Source organism: Lonchura striata, chromosome 3 (assembly GCF_050655825.1).
Source record: "Lonchura striata isolate lonStrDom1 chromosome 3, ASM5065582v1, whole genome shotgun sequence".
Lineage (NCBI taxonomy): Eukaryota > Metazoa > Chordata > Aves > Passeriformes > Estrildidae > Lonchura > Lonchura striata.
The window spans coordinates 115,152,680-115,171,228 of NC_140705.1; the positions used below are offsets into that span (position 1 = coordinate 115,152,680).

General features: G+C 47.3%; 1 protein-coding gene across 13 annotated transcripts in view; it reads left to right on the forward strand.

Annotated features, from left to right (window-relative positions):
* Window positions 1-16,666, forward strand: part of ARHGEF33 (Rho guanine nucleotide exchange factor 33) — a 33,668-nt gene extending 17,002 nt beyond the window's left edge. For all 13 annotated transcript variants that reach the window (XM_021538584.4, XM_021538583.3, XM_021538588.3 and 10 more), the window contains 13 exons: window positions 70-234; window positions 1,828-1,949; window positions 2,777-2,919; window positions 3,928-3,987; window positions 4,581-4,796; window positions 5,422-5,551; window positions 6,254-6,386; window positions 7,127-7,210; window positions 7,968-8,051; window positions 8,755-8,903; window positions 9,771-9,929; window positions 11,558-12,311; window positions 13,909-16,666. In XM_021538584.4, coding sequence (XP_021394259.1) covers window positions 70-234; window positions 1,828-1,949; window positions 2,777-2,919; window positions 3,928-3,987; window positions 4,581-4,796; window positions 5,422-5,551; window positions 6,254-6,386; window positions 7,127-7,210; window positions 7,968-8,051; window positions 8,755-8,903; window positions 9,771-9,929; window positions 11,558-12,311; window positions 13,909-14,046 — 2,337 coding nt within the window. In that variant the 3' untranslated portion in view covers window positions 14,047-16,666. The remainder of the gene's footprint in view (window positions 1-69; window positions 235-1,827; window positions 1,950-2,776; window positions 2,920-3,927; window positions 3,988-4,580; window positions 4,797-5,421; window positions 5,552-6,253; window positions 6,387-7,126; window positions 7,211-7,967; window positions 8,052-8,754; window positions 8,904-9,770; window positions 9,930-11,557; window positions 12,312-13,908) is intronic.
* Window positions 16,667-18,549: the final 1,883 nt, after the last annotated feature.

The window sequence follows — 18,549 nt, forward strand, 5'->3', positions numbered from 1 at the left end:
ACCCTCAGGGACATAAACACCTGAGCCTGGGAGGAGGGACTGAACCCACCATGTTTGTGGTTACTGTAGTTGCAGGCATTAGCCTCTGAGCTGAAGGCGGGTTTCACAGAAGCAATGCAGGAGCTGTCACGCATCCAGCATGGAGAGTATGCCCTGGAAGAGAAGGTCAAGAGCTGCCGCTGTGCCATGGAAGAGAAGGTGGCTGAGATGAAGAATTCCCTCAACACTTTCAAGGTAGGAGTGTGACCTGTGGGGAGGCTGCATGCTTTCCATGTGAGCTTGACTGGCAGAGGGAAGCATTCCCCTGCCTCCATCAGTGCTCCCTGTTTGCAAAGAAAATGAGTGAGGAATTGTTTTGGATACACCTGGGGTACTTCCTTTGGCTTTGGGTCTCCCCTGACTGCTCAGACTCAAGTAAACCATACTCTGGCCTATTTAGCCTTCTTGGCTGGCCATGGGGCAGTGCTGAGAGTTACCTGGGTACAGAGCAGCCCTTGCTATGGACTTCACATGCCATGGGTTTATGGCCTGTTCATAGGCTACTGCTGCCCACTGTCCCACACCTCTCCCTGGGTCAGGTCTCCTGCATTTCCTGCAGGAACCAAAGCCACTGGAGAGCAGCAAATCAACACAAAACCCTAAAGCCTTTTGAAGTTGCATTTCCACATGGCTGGAAGGAAGTGCTGCCTGGTTTGATCTGGCCCAAGAGGATAAAGACAAAGGTCTGGAGAGACAGCCAAGCAAGAAGGCTTAAAGTACACTTTAAAACAGTCGGTGTCTCCATGCAGAAACTGGATGACAAGGCAGGCAGAGGAACTAATTTATTGTTTTTATTGCAAATTTTCCCCTGGGGGTTTTGCTGAGTCAATAATACCTTGTGAAGCTAAAGAGGGCTGCTTACTGAAAAAGCCCATTGCTAACCCTGTGACAGGGAGACGGATGGCACCAAGCAAAAGGAGCCCTCAGTGCCAGATGAGCAAGGAAGACAACAAAAAGGGCAAGGGCATATGGGAGAGGTCTCAGAGCAACCAGACACAGGGTTACCCAGCACATTGTCATAGGGGAAAAGGGGATTTAAAATGCAGATATGAAGAATTATGCAAGCAACAAAAGGGGCAAATGCTGCTCTCCATCTGCCTCATGCCCATGTTGGCTATTCGAGCACTGAGCTCCCAGTGAAGTCACCTCCTTGCTTGGGGGAAATCCTTTGGTTTACATGAAACTTTTGAGTATTTATCCTCAATCCTGCTGCTCACATTCATGGAACCTGCAGGAACTTCATGCATCAGAGCTCTACATCTGAGTAAGGCTTGGCTCAAATTGCTTGAGGAAGTATGGACAGGGAGGATATGGAGGGCCTCATTTCCATAGGAAACCAGGCTAAAAGGGCAGATCCATGGTCTGACTGGCAAAAGCTTATACATGTGAGTGCTCACACTGGGATCTGAACTAAGTGCACCATGTGAATACACATGCTGGAAAACTGCAGGGGGAAATGTGCTCCTGAAGGCCACCTCCAAATGCCATTAAGGGCAGGAGCCTCCCAGTGCTTTCAGCTGGTGGTGGATGAAGCCCTGAGTCTCATCTCCCACCAGTGCCTTGATCATGTGGCACCATGCTGCCTTGAGTGAGCTGTGTAGAATTAAGGATCCCCATGTTGTGCACGGCACGTGTCACACATCCTGGACTCTCAAGGGAAGTGTCTCATCACAGAGCCACTCCCCACAGCACCCTGGAGCACCTCTTGTGCACACCAGCCAGCACTCAGCTGTGCCACGTAAGGCTGATGGGCACCCTGGGAATGCTGTGCTTTTGCCTGTTTCTCAGGAGGAGCTCAGCGATGCAAAGTCAATGATTGAAGAAATCAGTGCCAAGCAGGAGGAAATGCAACAGAAAATTGAGCAGCTGCAGCAAGAGAAGCGGCGGGAATCACGGAAAATGAAAGCTAAGTAAGGGCCCAAACTCCAGGGTTCTGAAAATGCTAATTAGCAGCAGTGTCCATTTTGTTCCTTTTTGTATAGCATAATTTCTTAATTTTTTTCCTGGCTGGACACATGTACCAGCCCTGTTTATGACCAGAAATGCTTCAGTTCACCCCAGGCTCTTACACCCCACAGAGCAAAGACAGGAAAAATGCTAACACCTCACTGTGATTCCAGCAGCAAAACAGCCCCCAGCAGCTCCCTGGAGAACCAGGGCCTGGTGGAACAGAGACCCACTAAAGACATGGTGGGACTGTTGAAAGTCAGAGGCCTCCACCACTCAGACAACTGCACTGCAATTTCCCCTTCCAATCAATGGGCTCCTGATGATGCAGTCATGCTCTGCTTTCCTGTCACCAGCCTTTTCTCCTCTGAGCAGAGTCAGAGAATGTTTGCACACTGCTGGGCCACACTGATGCTGTGATGAAGCAGATGGTTGCCCAGCTTGGTCCTAATTAGCCTCCTTCTGAAAACAGAGTTTTGAACATGAGTCTAAACAGCTGCCTTGGTGCAAACACTTTGTAGATCTAGGCTAGCCCTTCAGCTAATTAAGCTATTTAATTAGATGAAATATACTCTGCAAAAGAATAGATCTGAAATAACCTTCTCCTACAGCCAGTGGAAGTTATTTCCAGAACATTGTTCATGAACTGCCAATTCCATCAAAATCAGCTCCTTTCCTGGTCTCTGCTAGAGTTGTCCTATTTCTGACAGTGTTGGCCACAAATGTAGTGTAGGAGCTTCACCTGTAGCATTCAGACTTTCCAACCACCTCCTTCTTTGTGTTTGTACAGAAGAACACAGAAGGATGACCACGGGTCACAGACAGTGCCAACACCTCTCCAGGGCAGCCCATTTCGATCCATCAACCTCCCAGAACCTGTGCTGATTAATGAAGATTTTACAAGTCTTTTACACAACGTGACTTATGAAAAAGGTAGGAAACGGAATAGGCAAATGCAGTGCCTTCCTCAGGAAAAAAACAAAATCAGAAAAAGATCACTGGGCTAACCTGGGTTCAGGAAGTATTTGCTTTGCAAACACTGTCTCAACAGCCATTTCTTGCCTCCTTCAAGGGATACAGGCTGGATCTTCATTCCTGTAGTGCCAGTGGCACAGATACAGAAGCAAATGGGGGCTCTTGATAAAAATCCTGGTTTTGTTTCTGTGTGAGGGAGCAGGGCACAGGAAGGAGGAATCACACCTTGATGAGGAAAACACTATCAATTGCCAAAAACTTTGAAGTGGGAATCAAAGAAAAGAAGATGGAGCAGAGCCTTTCATTCTATAATTTTCTGGGGGTCTAAGCGGGCCTATCACTCTCTTGCTGCTCAGATAGGAAGATAATAAAAACATATTCATGAAAAATGTCAACAAAGGCAGAGATTAGATGAAAACCATGTGCTGTTTTCTACTCTGTTTTGCTCAGAACTTGCCAGTCATGGCCCTCTCTGCCCTATGCTCTGAGGTGGCAGGTCAGCCCTCTCCCTCACATCCCTCTTGCACAGCCACCTTTCTCACCCACTTCTCCCACTGCTCCTTTCTTTCCAGTCTCATCCCTCTGTTCTTCAATAAGCTCCTTTCCACTCAAAATACCAGCCCTGGCTCTGTGTTAGGTCTCCATCCTTTTTGTTCTGTGTGGAGTATCTTCTACCCAACATGCACCTGCATGCCAGGAGAAGCCAAGACTGCTCACATTCCTCTGCAGTCACACAGCACTGAGCACAGCAGGGACCCCACATTGTCTGTCTGCAAGTGCTACTGAAATACAGACTTGTGACAAGAGCCCAGCAGAGAAGATTCTCCTTATTGGACAGTCCAACAGGGATGTTTTCATAGCAAAACTGAAAGACTGGAGGATTTAACCCTACTGACAGGGCTTGGCAGGAAGAAGCAAGCTCTACAGTTTCTTTCTGTTGCTAAAGTTCCCTTTGTTCTTCAACAGTGTCTGACACCAGGATCATGCCCATGGGAGAAGGAGGTGTGAAAGTCATAGCAGGCCCAGGTAAGAAAATATCAAGTGTCCAAAGACAGCAGGACAATGATTCAATTAGAGTGCTTGCTTTACTGCAGTGAAGAAATGCTTTCAGGGAAGGCATTTCATAGGGTTATCTTTCACTCTGCCCTGTACATCTATTTTCCTACTTATAGTTGAGATATGAGGGCAAACCTGTGTCGCTGAAGTGCCTCTAATGGTCAGTGCCAAGGGTTTGGCAGAGAAAAACTTTCTGCTGTTGCTTTCTTAGATTCTAAGTGCTTTTGCAGAAAGGAAGAATTGAAGCTTCCTGATGTAACAAAGAATAGTGAGAGCACCACTTTTCCCCTTTGGGAAAAGAAGGTGTTTCTGCTTCTCTACATATAGCTCATTTTGGATCTTAATTGGCTTGAAAATAAACGCTGCAAGAGTGCAAACTTTGTTTTGCTGAAGAGCTCACCAACTGCACTTCCTTTGTAAATTAACTCTACAAGGCTACAGCCCTTGTGAAGCACAAAGAATACTCCAAATTCACCTTCCAGTGCTTCAAATGGATGGAAGCAGCGTAACCTGTCAGAGAGATGCTGAGATGTCAGAGTCCATTGACCTGTCTGTCATTGCAGGGGCAGCCATGGAGACAGATGACAGCCTCAAGCCTTCCCTGGCAACAGAGGGGCAGTCAAAAATGCATCTGCCATCAACAGTTTGGAAGCAGCCCAAGGACACCAAGGACTGGGGAGATGAATACATTTCCAAAGAGCAACCAGAGAGAGGGAAAGACATGGGCCAAAGCAGATACAGCTCAGCAGACAACATAATATGTGAGCCCTCTTTGGCTGGTAAGGAGTAGAAAACTCTGGCTAGAGAGGCTCAAAGCTGGTGTGAGCTGGCTGGTCATCAGCATCCATGGAGGGAGACACACAGGCCAGTTTCTGCTGCTGGGGAGAATCTCTCAGGGCCTCACACTCCACTGCAAGACCTCTGGCCTTTGTATTTGTTGGGCTGTGTGACTGACAGAACTGCTCTGTACCCAGGACAGCCCCTCTCCTTTCCAAGACCTGTCAGGTTCAGAGCACTGAAGGGATTGCAGCAGAGTAGTTGCTTAAGTGCATGAAAAATACAACTTCTCATTCTGCAGGGTTTCTTCAGGATGGGAAACCCTTATATGAGTTGTTTTGCCTTTGATTGCTTGCTTTGTTATTCTTAGAAAAATTTTGTATTCATGGGGGAAATACATCTGCTTTGGAACTTTCTTAGCAAACTGAGGCACTGGTCATGTCTGGGGCATGCTGTAGCATCAGGGTGGAGTTTTATATTTTGGGTAAAGAAGATGCAAAAAGATGAGACATTAATACAATTTTTAAACAAGTTTCTCCTTTCATGATCACTTCACCAGTCTAATATGCAGCTGTCCTTGAGGTCAGTATTTCCTTATTTTTAAACTTAACCATTATCTTCTGGAAGCCAAAAGGCAGAACATCGCCTTGGAGCTGCTGGAGTCTGAAAGGAAATATGTCATCAACCTTTCCCTAATCCTGAAGATCAAGGCCACGCTGCAGGGGCCAGATGTGAAAAGAAGCACCAAAGAGAGAAGGTATTTGATGTAACATGCTCTTTGTCTTTTGGAGAGCTTTCTTCAGTCAATATTACTTCTGCATTATCCCCTCACACACTTTTCTTACATCCACACAGAGATCATTGAACACTTTATTTCTAGTTGAAAACTGGAGGCACTGGGAGGTTTTTGCAGTCATTAAAGACATCCCTGCCTGTTCGTTGCACCTTGTCCACCATCTTCATTCTGATTCTGGCTGAAATCAAAGTGAAGTGGCAGAAAGGCACTAGCACATTTTGACCAGCTCTGCATCAGTGGGTTGTCTTGTGAAACAGAGAAAGCTGGGGAGCTCTCTTCCAAGTTCGCAGTGGGATGGCTCAGGGCCATGGTCCTGCATCATCAGCCACAGCAGCATTGCCTGGGGCTGCCTGTGCTGCTAATTCTGGTCAGCTACTCAATGCATTGCAAGGAAAGCCTAAGGAGCTTTCAAAACACTTCATCAATAGCCAGCTGGAGAGGGCACTTGCATGTACACAGCAGCCAAAGCAGGATCCCCAGATGCAGCCAGGACTCCAACTACAGGAGTCAGTAACACCTGTGCTAGAGTAGCAATAATAGGTGCAGTCAATATTGCATGTGCAAGGCTGTGCTGACCACTCAGGAATGCCCACTTCAGCAGTATTCACTTACTGGGGATGAGGTTTTGCTCTGTGTTACCAATCTGACTTGGTCTCCTGTCAGCTTTTTCCCCAACTCTTTGAGGTTCCTGGTGCAGCAGCACGTGGATTTACTGCACGCTCTCCAGGAGAGAGTCCTGAGCTGGCCACGACAAGGGATCCTAGGAGACATCTTCCTGAAGCTGACAAATGATGAGGTATGTTAAAGACCTCTCCAGAATATTCTGTCATGTTTCATGACGTTTTGTTGAGGCACAGGTAGACCAAGGCATCTTGAACGGAGAGGCTCTGCTATGCAGCTGTGGCCTGAAGGGCAAAGCTTTCAGCAAGCCCCCCTAGAGCACAGTCCTGGGGCACGGCAGCCCCTTTGGTGTTCAGGGATCCACATGCCAGACCCACTGTGGGTAAGCAGCCTCATAGCACAGCTCCATAAACTACATGACACCCAGACCTGCTTGCAGGAGCCAGATGTGAACCTTGACAGCCTGAATGGCTGTATTTCCAGTAACGGTGTGAAAAGAGAAGGGATCTGATGCTCCCCTGCTCCAATACATCTTGCTCAGAGCTCTGACAAGCACCTGGGAAGGCACAGGCCTACCTGGTTTGTTGAACCCACTTCTTTTGCCCTGGTGAGCAACAAGGATGTGTAAAAACTCATTTGATACTGTATTAATCTTAGGAGTCTTAGATAAGAAGAGCTTCTTACTGCCCAGCCTCTCTACCCCTCCCCACCTGCAGTAAAGCTTTACACACTGTGCTCAACAGCTGAACATCTTATTAAACAGACTTTCCTGAGAAGTTCCAAGCCCTGAAGGATGGAAACAGCAGCTCTGTTGCACTGGTGACCATCCAGCAGTGATGGTGGGGAATTAACACTTTGGCTGGCTCTGTGACCAAAAATCTCTGTTAAGTTTGGGTGTTTTTTCTCTTTTGTAAGAATAATTTTCTGGACTACTACGTTGCTTACCTGAGGGACCTGCCAGAATGCATCTCTCTGATCCACGTGGTGATCCTGAAGGAGGTAAACTTCCTGCCTGCTTCCCAGCACATAGCATGGCACCATGCAAGCCTGGATCTCTTCCTGTTATGCCTACCCATGATAGGACTCTCCTGCCAATCCACTTGTTCTGTTTCCTGGAGATTGCTGTGGCTGACTGGCACCTACAAAAGGCAGCTTTAACACCTTCCTCGCTGTCTGAAACCAAAGCAGCTTTTCTGCTGTGCCATGACAACGCCTCAGATTAAAACTCCCAAAAGCTTACCTATGCATATGCTATCCAGACCTTTTCCAGGAACTGTTCCCTGGAAAATGGAGGACTCATCCAAACAGAGGGATTGAGTCCTTTATAGAGAAAAGAGTCTTCACTTTGAGCTTCAGCTATTTGGTTCTGGATTCTTGGTTTAAACTTGAAAAGTTAAATATAAAAGTAGTTTAAAGTGCAGCAACTGAACCCCATTTGCTTGCTTCCAAGGTATTTTAATTTCGAAGTTAATCTCATTTTGTTCAATTAATTTTAGCCTAAACTAAGAACTTCATTCTGAGCAACAGTGTCTTCTTGGGGTTTCACTGAAACTTAACTAGTGCACTTTCAACATACCCCCCTACTTTGTTAAGCTGAGTGTCCCAAGTAGATAATCCCCAGCCTAAATGTCTGGTGTGCCCCTGTGAACTGTTATAGCTCCTTACAGCATAACTACTCATTAAACCACAGAACCATCTGGAAGGAGATGTGTTTTATGGGTGGAAAAGACTATTAAGTAATTTTTCTCTATTTCAGGTTGAAGAAGAAATCAAGTCTGATCTCTACATTCTGTTCTTTCATATAGTCCAGCGAATCCCTGAATACCTTATTCACCTACAGGTAGGGCCCCAGGATGGAAACTGTGTTGTTGAATTCTAATCACATCAGGTGACATTTAACTGAGAGCTGGTATTTGGGCCTGTACAGGTACAGGGTCCTGACAAACCCAGTGGGTTCTTTGAAGAAAAAAAAAAAATTCAAAGGGAAAGCCAGCTAACAATAGGTTAAGTTTCATCTTTTTCACTAGGCTTGCTTATATTTGCCAGTTTCTCCAACTGGCCTGACAGAAACAGCTTTTGTTCCCAGGGAAGCCAAAGGCTCTGCTGTTTGCTGCTCTGGGAAAACAGGAGGCCAGAGATGGGACACATCTGAGAGGCCTCCTAGGGCTCAATAACCTGTCCTACAGAGAGATGGCCGATAAAAAGAGTTCTGGTTCACAGAAGGCTTATCTGAATTGTACAGAAACATTTCAGACAAGGCAAATACACAGAAAGCAAGCCCTAGAAAATCAAAACATTGGTTTATTCACCCTAAGCTAAACTCAACAAGTGCATCATCTACACATCCCGTGATTAAATTTACAGTGGTTCCTAGTGGGAGGCAGGCCTCATTCAAGTCCCTCAGAAACTCATGGTGCCTAGCAAAGCTCCCCCAGGGCAGAGCCATTAACACTCCAGAGCCCTAATCCATGGTTCCAATAGTGCCTTCTTCCCAGAAAGGGGCAGGACACCCTCCAAACAGCCTGCTCTCCTCTGTGCCTCAGAATGTCCTGAAGTTCACGGAGCAGGAGCACCCTGACTATTACCTGCTGCTGGTGTGCGTGCAGCGCCTCCGGGTTTTCATCTCACACTACAGCCTCCTCTTCCAATGCAATGAAGACCTGCTGATACAGAAGAGGAAAAAGCTGAAGAAGTAAGCACAACATCAGCTCATTCTCTGTCACCAGGGAAGGGAGGGGTGGGGGAAACCTGGCAAACGGGTTTTAGTTCCACGAAAGATCAACAGTCACACTGCTCTGCTGAATAAAACAAAGCCCTTTGCATCTGAATGCTGGAGAAGAACCACTATTGGCATTTGCCCTCCATACTGAGGTCAGATTTGGAGTGGGCCCTTTAGCCTAACTCTGAGAGTGAAAGAAAAATCACTTCTAAATCCTTCTAAATAAAGCAGCCACATGTTTCATGGAATAATTTGATTCCTTAAGCTGGTGGCAAAGTCACTCCCCAATGGGAAAACACATGGGGATTTAGCTCTGGCAGCTCCAGGCCCTGGTGAGGCTGAGACTCCAAAAGAACTGTGTCATTTTATTTTACTGGGGGAGGAGGTAGGAGAAACAAAAGTCTTAAAAATGTATTTGAGTGGAACTATGACAAAAATTACCCTGAATGTAGATTCTCAAGTTGCAGTTCAGAACAATTCCTTGAAATCAAGGCTTTTTACTAAAATCAGAATCTGATTGCCTTTGCTCCTTGTGATGATCTTCCTGAGGAGTAGGACAAGATCAAATTTCAAGGGAAGCTTCCAAGTATGGAGGGTGGTAAAGGGCTGGATCAGATTGCTGGGGAGGGACTGCAATCAGGAGAGGTGTTAAGAACACCACAGAAAGCAGGATGCCCTGCTGGCTGGAGCATACTAGGTGGAACAGGCTCTTCCTTGGGGTGGGCAGAGGTGAACAGGAATATTAAACGTCCCTCCCAGTCCTGTTTTCTGTGATTCTACACGCTCGTGCTTATTCCCTGCCTTATTTCTTAGCCCGACGATGGATTTCTCCTCCCTCAGGTCATCCCTGGTGAAGCTGTACAAAGGTCTCACCTCCCAGTGTACCAGCCAGGAGGTTTCTCCAACGCCCAGTGCAGCATCAATGCGGGACAGTGGGATCCACACCGAAGAGGCCATCCAGTCATTCCCTGCAGCACCTTCCTCGGGCACAACCACCCCGTAAGCCTGGTGTCCTAGTGGGCAGCTTTCAAAGTAGGCTGAAAACTCTCTCCTCACCCACCCCATGCCAGTGACACCAGGCAGCTACAGGCTGTCATTTCCAAAAACACTCCCTGTATATGAATAGAGAGATGAAGGGCTGGTTCCATCCTGCTGTTCCCTGCCATGTGGTTTATAAGCAGGGAATGTTTCCGAGCTCTGCCTGCTAAGGCAATACAGGCAATACAGGCAGGACGTGGATTTGTTTAGGCCTGACAGTGGTGTGCACAGTAACACTCCACATTATACACTGTCATCATTACAAGAGCTGGGAAATGGGACCAAGATCTCAGAGCAGGGAAAAAAAATACTTTTCCACACAGCACATAACTGGATAATGTGATTTGCTATCAGAAGGTACCAGTACAAAATGGGTTCAGAAAGACACATGACTAAGTCAAGACTGACAGGGCTACTGGTAACACCTGGAAATCTTCACAGAATCACAAAATACTCTGAGTTGGAAAGGACAAGAATCACTGAGTCCAACTCCTGGCCTTGCACAGAACCATCCTCAAGAGTCACACCATGTGTCTGACAGCTTTGTGCAAACACCCCTTGAATTCTGTCAAGCTCTGGTCACAGCTCTGGTGCTGTGATCACTGCTCTGGGGAGCCTGTTCAGTGCTCAACCACTCCCTGGGAGAAGAAACTTTTCCTAATATACAACCTGAATCTCCCCTGACACAACTTCACACTGTTCCCTCAGGTCCTGTCACCAGTCACCAGAGAGGAGAGATCAGTGCCTGCCTCCCTGCTGTCCCTCCTGAGGAAGCTGTAGCTGCAGCAAGGTCTACCCTCAGTGTCCTCCAGGTTGAATAGACCAAGTGCCTTCACCACTCCTCATATGGTTCCCCTTTAGCCATTTCCAGCCTGACAGGTGCCAAATGAGATGATGATCAGAGAAGCACACTAGACTGACTTTTACTCTTATGCCAGAAATTTGTGGCTAATCTCGTTTGATACTAACAAGAGTTTGGCTGCATCATTCCCAGTCCCCCTCTGTTAGCAGTGTTATAGATCAGTCCTTAGCCTCCTTCTCCCCAGACTGCCCAAGCCAATCTCCCCCTTCTCACAGACAAGAATTGCTGAATTTTGCTCCAGGCCTCCACCTTGTTAGCCTCAGCTGGCACCACCCTCACATTCATCATGAACTGAAGACTCAGCTGGAACACAAGGAGGGTAGGAGCCTTCCAAGTACTCCTGACACATTTTGGGGACAGAGTCACTTTACCCAAGAGAGAAACTCAGTCCACCTGAAACCACAGGAAAGTGAGGCGTGGCTCCTACATTACAGAGAGAGAAGGAAAGTTAAAAACTGGTATGCAGATGAGCAGGAGAGAGATGGAGCAGTTAGCTTCTCAGTTTCTATTCATTTCACGCTGTAGAATGCAAAAGTCAGACAAAGGCCATTTCTGCAAGAGATACCTCTGTTACTGTTCTCTAAGAAAAGAGAGTACCTTTTGGCCATAAAATCAACACAATAGGGTTAGGGGAGTGAATGGGTGGGGGGAATTCGTCATGCTGTCTCTGTCATCCTTTAGTATTCCACTTCTATTTTTTTGTTTTGGTTTGGTTTTTATTTCTAAGGCATTTGATGCCGCAGATGAAGAAACCCCAGCCGACGGTGATGGAGAATATCCAGACTGTAAAGTCCCCTGACTGGGAGATGGAAAGCAGAAAACACGAGAGGCCAGAGAACATCCTTGCCTCCTCTCAGCTGACAGAGCAGGAACTCAAGGCCTTGACAGCCCCTCTGCAATCCATCCCTGAAATGGAGTACGAAGCGCCACCGGCTGACGCGGTGGGGAACACTGAGAGAGCCATCAGAAGCTCTGTGGAATTGCTGCAGGATGCCAGGAACTTTGCACCAAGCTACGAAGAGTTTGACTACCCTGGGGAGGTTTTCACCATGCCAGGCCCCTACGAAGATGACACCTTCCAAAACCTTGCTCTCTTTGAGAACTGCTCCCCGGCCTCTTCCGAGTCCAGCTTGGATATTTGCTTCCTTAGGCCTGTGAACTTCACCTCAGAACCAGAGAGGACAGACCACGCCTTGCAGCCACTGCCCAAGAGCTGCACTCCCGTGAGCAGCAGCACCTACAAGCGTGAGATGTTCCACAGCAAAGGGAAGCAGCTGAGCAGGTCCCTGAAGGAGCTGCCGCGGAGCGCCGAGGGCGTTAGCACCAGACTCTACAGCACACGGAGCAGCAGCGGGAGCCGTCTGCAGCAGAAGCAGGACAGGAATGTTCAGCCTCACATGATCTCAGCCTCATCTCGAAGCTCCCAAAGGAGCTACTTCCCCCCACAGAGAGGAGCGGGTGAAAAACCGAGCTTTTTGGAAGTAAGGAGGCTTAAATAGAAGGAGGAAAAAAAAAAAAGCACACGGTGGTGCAGCAGCAGGAGAAAGATCTGAGATACAGTTAGAGTAGAACACGCCAAAACAGCTTTCAAGCCCACACATTCCAAGACCTCAACTGCATGTACATGCCCAAGGGAGGGACAAGACGGCTCGTTTTCACACACATCATTCCCAGGGAAAAGCACGGGTTGAGGTGCACAGCTGGCTGAACTAGAACACCTTTAAGACAAGGTAGCCTCTTGTGTGTCTCCACCTGTCACTGAGCTTCCCACCCCAGGTGAATATTCTGAGCAGGTCACAAAGTGTATACAAAGCTGTTCAAAATTAGTATTGTTGTTGCCACCCAGTGAAACAGGTGCCTTTCCACCTGCTGTGAGAAATGCTGGGTAAGTGCTGGATAAGTCATGCCAGTGTAAACCAGCATGACTCGGCCAAGCTCAGCCCATTTACACCAGCAGGGATATGGTCCATAGGTTTTGTTTCACCTCCATTTGTTGCCTGGATTGTACAGACCTATGCCAAACTCTGTGTGAGAACAGTCAAAGCTCAGCAACTGTGTCCCTGCGATGGAACATGGCAAACAGCACTGTAACCCTTCAGGGACACCAGATCCTGCAGGAGCAATGTTTCTGTGGTTTGCAGTGACTGTTCAAAGTCAGCTCTGGGCTGTCACAGCCAAGGAAGTAGAGGCCAAGGGTGCTCTGAGGTGCTTACACAGGGGGCTGTAGATGCAGATGATGATGGGAGATAGGTTCCAACAGCCTGACTGAAAAGGCAGCAAGGAAACTTCAAAAGAAAAGAAAAAAAAGCCTAGTGAGTGAAGAAGGTGGTGGTAGGTTGAACAGGGGAGATGAGGCATTGGGAGAAGAGTCATGGGGACAGAGGCACCCCAGAGAAAGGGGCCAATGAGCTCTTTGGCACTCACCTGCACAGAATTATGGCCCACAGTAGGGTGTAGATGTGGAGCTTGTCCAGAACTGCAGAACATGTTCTCCCGCACAGTGCAAAGGAAATCACCATGGCAGTGGTGGGCAGAGTTGGAGTAAAGGGTCTTGTCCAGAGTCTTGCTGAGAGGAGCTTTCTCCTGAAAGAGGGACACAGCTTTTAGTGGCACATGTACCACAAGGTGTGTGTGCTAATGAAGCCTTTTGCCCCACAGATATAAAACCACGCAGCAGCAGAGCCAGTAGAAGTCTTTCACACCTTATCACAGCTCCAAAGCCCGATGCCTTCCTGCTCTAGGGGAGAAAGGAGAGGGTGGGAAGTTCTTTCAGCTGCCCAAGCTGGCTTGCTCCCTCACTGGCAAAAGAAGCTAATGAACTTCCCCTAAACAAAAAGCTTAGCAAGAAAGGCTCCAGTTCCCTCTCATAATGCTTATCCTTCTATTCCTCTGTCACTGCCTCAGCCCTAGAGCCAGCAACAAGCTCTCTGCAGAGGTACCAGTGTTGTTTCCCAGCCTTGTCAGCACCTCTTCACCCACCAGGTCCCTCCTAGCACAGAGAGAGAGAAATAGAAAGAGAGAGAAGGGAACAAGAATGTGAGGTTGCAAATGCTGGTTAAATTGTCTTTTCCCTTTTAGGAGCTCCATGCAGAAGACAACACCAGGTTCTGCCAGAAGGATGACAATGAGCAAACATCCTTCAGCGACCACAACCCGCGGCACGAGCCCAAGGGGGGGTTCCGGAGCTCCTTCCGCAAACTCTTCAAAAAGAAATAAGCAGCCCCAAGAAAGGCAGGCCACAGCCAAAGCACAGCAGTGCTTCCCCAGGTCCCCAAGGGTGGAGACAGACAGCAAGGCCCCAGGATCCCCCTGACTAACACACAGGGTGGAGGGTGGGGGAGAGGAGACTCTCACAACTGACTTACAAATGCATCCTGCTCTTTCTAGTACAGGGCAGGGCCAGGCTTTGGGTTGCAGTGGAGCTCAACCAGCAGGTCCAATAACCACAGGAACTTGCTAGCTTTCATCTCTACCAGACTGAATTTCCCTCCGTTTGGCCAAACCCTGGTATCTTCTCCTCCCCCTCATCCCCCGAAACTGCTTGATTTGCCATACATCTTTGCTCTTCCAAAATCAAGGCAGGTCTTATTTGGGCTCACCCACAGCAGAAAGGTTACCTTTGCAGCCCTGGTACTCTGGCCAGAAGTCTAAAATTCCTTTCTTTCCTCTATTTTCCAAAAAAAAACACCATCAAAGATGCATTCCAGAAAGCCAGCTCGCATTACCCACGTGGTTTGAGAAGGTCTAAGAAGCATCAGCTGAAGCACCTGAGCATAGCACTGCCCAGTCAGCAGCATCCTTTCTTTTGGACTTCCATCACTCACCAAAATCCTATTTCACCTCTTACGTGAATGCTGTTTTCCTGAATTGTGTCCTGCTGTAGGAATCACTGCTTCTGCTCTCAGAATCGCCCATGTCTCCAGGCAGGTGATGCAGGCTGGGCCCAGGGCCTGCCACAAGAGAGACTCTTCTCCACCTTATCCCCAGTGTGGATCAATGAAGACACTGTAGTGCCAAACAGTGTCCTGGCTCCTGGTCTGTAACACATCTGGAACACACTTTGCCAACTCTTTGGCCTGACACCCTCACAAGCCCATCACGTGCAGTTTTGGAAAGGTTCTTCCAGCTAAAAGTTGAGGCACTAGGGCAGGCAAGTTGATGGTGCACCATGTTCAAAGGCATAGCTCTCCTTCTTGTGCAAGGACAGATCAACGAGGCCACACACAGGCCACCCTCCTCACACCTGGACATGACACACCCTCAGTAACTGGTCTCTGGAGGAGACTCGGAGCAGCTCTGCTGTGATACCCGAGTCCCACACCAGCAGCGAGAGCACCACTGGCACAGTGGTTACCAGTGCAGTACTGGTGAGCTGTGGTGTCACCTGATGCTGGGACCTTCTGAGGGCAGTTTCAGGAGCAACTGTGTTTTTATCACCTTGTTTTGATACACCTAGGACACTGGTCTGGCAAAAGGACAGCTTCACCTTCAAAAGCTGTGAACTGTCTCCATGGGGCCAACAGCAATGCCTTGGGGGAAATCCTGTGAGACTGGGGGCTTGGGACTCCCCGCATCAGCGCAAGGGTGGCTGGTTTTGGGGCCAAGAGAAGAGGCACCCAGCATGCTGCATGGCTCTCCTGGCCATGGCAGCAGGATAGGGGAGCCCAGAGCAGGTGTCTGTGGATGCAGTGGCCAATATCTGCTGCAGATACAGGGCCCAGAGCTCTCCAGTGTTGACTGACCTGCACCTACCACCTGCTTTTCCTCCTCTGCTGGAGGCAAAGGGGTGTGTGTGAAAAGGGCTATCCAGAGAGACAAAACCCATTCTTTACTGCAATCAAGGTTTTCCCAGCATTTCAAGAATGTGACCAAGCAAAACCCCAAAGATTAAAATGTTTTAGCTGGTCCCTCTCCCATAGATTTTAATTAAACAAATATCCACTTATCCTCCTTACAAAAAGGAAAGAAATGTCATACTTTCCTCCCCTAGCTTTTGGAAACTACTCTGGGAAGATTGTTTTTTTAATGTAAGGCTTTTAATGGCAAAAAACTCCCCTTCCATCCCCTTCCCTTTCCCTCACATCCTCATACAATTACAAATTCCATGTCCCTCTCCAGTCAGGACTGCTACATGCTGACCAGCCACTGAATCACAAAGACAGTTCTAGGACTTGACAGCTTTTAGTCAGACTGGGCAGGGCCAGGATAGAAATTATGCAGGAAGAGCCAGAGACTTGTAACTGAAGCATCAGCAAAGCCTGTTCTGCAGAGGAACCAGCCACAGACAGAACAGTTTGTTTGTCCATAGAACCAGAGATGTATCATTATGGACAAGTGTCCATTGTAATGCACTGATGTTGTCAAGGGCTCCGATTCTTGAGGTTTTGGCCTCATGTATGTAATGACACACTTAGCCTTCACAAAACAATCCTGCTTTTCATATTTGCCAAGCAGAATACCAGGACAGAAATAGGACAAAGGAAAAAAACCTACCTGCTAACATCTCCTGGGTGAGGAGATCCTTCCGAAGTGGCAGACCCTTGCTTGTAAAATGCATGTGGATTTCAGCTTCTATTTTAGTGATTTAAGGCACAGTCAGAACTGATGGTTATTTCTTTTTGATTCTCTACGAGTTCTTACTTCCAGGCCTATATTTATCACTTGAGATGTCCTTGTACCTGCTCAGAATCTGCAAATGTAAATAGTATGAATGAATGATGCTCAGCACCACACACACACAACCTGTTGCAGGATTCATTTCAAATCCATCTTCAGGGTACATGTGTGCTCTGGATTATTTTTCTTCCTTTGCCAAATAAACATTGCCTTTAAATAACGCCGCTGCTTTTTGCACTGAATCAGCCAGAAGGTTGCATCCATTAAAAGAAGAAACAGGTGTTTCTCTGGTCCCTTTCCGAGGCAATATGACTTACACCATCCTGTAATCCTGCAAATCCAGCCATGCAAGCAGACTGTTCTCTACGTGAGGCTCTAAGAGTCATCCAGAGCCCAGCTGAGTCACTCTTCTCCAGGCTTCTGGTCAAGATCCTGTTGTTGGTGTAGCCCTAATCTACATCTTAGATCTTCTTCTCCTTAAGACTCTTCTAGACCACACCTCTCCACAGCTACACTCCTTGTTTAAGTCAGCCATCCTAGACTCAAAACAAAAAAAGGCTTACTCTGAAAGAGATGCAACAAATTTATCCAAAGCAATTCCAATAACATGTGCCCTTGATCACCTACCTTTGGTTACCTTTTAAAAAAAAATATTACAGATGTTCTGCATCTGTAACTGCATTTGGCACCTAAATTGTCATGCATCTGGCAAAAGGGTTTTTAGTTTATTTTTCCTTTTCAACTTTTCAGCCACCCAGTATGGGTGAAAATTCACGCTTGCTGGCTAGAAAGTAATAAAAAAAACCCTTACTCTTTATTTCATTTCCCTCATAATGCACTATTTTCCACTGAACACAAAAGGTAAATCTGCTATCAGTGGACAGAAAAATGCATTTAAGGGTGGGTTTTTTTGTAATGGAAAATAAGGAATGGAATTTACAAAATAAGTTAAGAGCATTTTTGTCTTTACACCTGTATTAGGTCACAGGTTTGTCTCCCAAAGAAAGACTTCATCTATGCATTGTCTGGATTTAGAAATGACAGTTCAACAATCTTTTCAATGAAGCACAGTAATCTACTGTGTTCAACAGCAGTACCTCCAGTGATATCACTGGGAAAATCTAATTTAAATCACACACAAAAGAAAAATAATTACATATCCCACAACGTGACTCTGAAACGTCAAGGTTTTAAAATCCAGTGTATTAGCATGCTCTTACTGAGACAGACCTCTTCCTCCCTGATTTAAGACAGGCGTATCAGAGCAGCAGGTTAGCCCACACTGGAAATGGCTTCTTGAGGATGGAGCACTCCAGTGCTCCCATGGTCTCAACCCTGGAGGACAATATTCCCCATTAGCAGACAAGCTTGTTGCAGGGGCTGCTGAATGCCATGACAATAATGTGTCACCGTGGGGTCACCAGGTAGCACAACAGCAACTTCCCACACAGCAGCTGCACAGGACCTGCAAAATCACCACAGAATCATGGAACAGTCTGGGTTGGAAAAGAACCTTTAAAGGCCATCTAGTCCAACCCCTGCAATGAGCAGGGACATTTCCACCTAGGGCTGGCTGCTGAGAGCTCTTCCAGCCTGACCCTGAATGTTGCCAGGGATGGGGCATCTTCCACCTCTGGGCCACCTGTTCCAGTGGTTCATCACACCCAATGTAAAAAACTTCTTCCTTATACTTTGTCTAAATCTACCCTCCTTTAGTTTAAAGCCATTACTCTCTGTCCTATTGCAAGAGGCCCTGCCAAAAAGGTTGTCCCCATCTTTCTTAAAAACCTATGAAGTTCTGCTACATAACCCTGCCTACACAGTTTGCAGTGGTTTTGGCTGACTTTCAGCCATATATCAGCTCCCTGCAGTACTACAGCAACTCTCCAGGCCTCCACATGGACATATTTCATTGTCCAGGCCACACCAGACCAAATCAGGGTCATTTTACCAAGGAGACAGAGAGCATCATTACAATTATTTAATTTTCTATGTGAAAAGTATTGTCACTAATGCAAACATGATCCACCTAAGAAGCCACTGCAGATCAGAAATGATTAACACAGAGTTGCTACGACACAAACCAGTAGCTTAGCAGTTGTA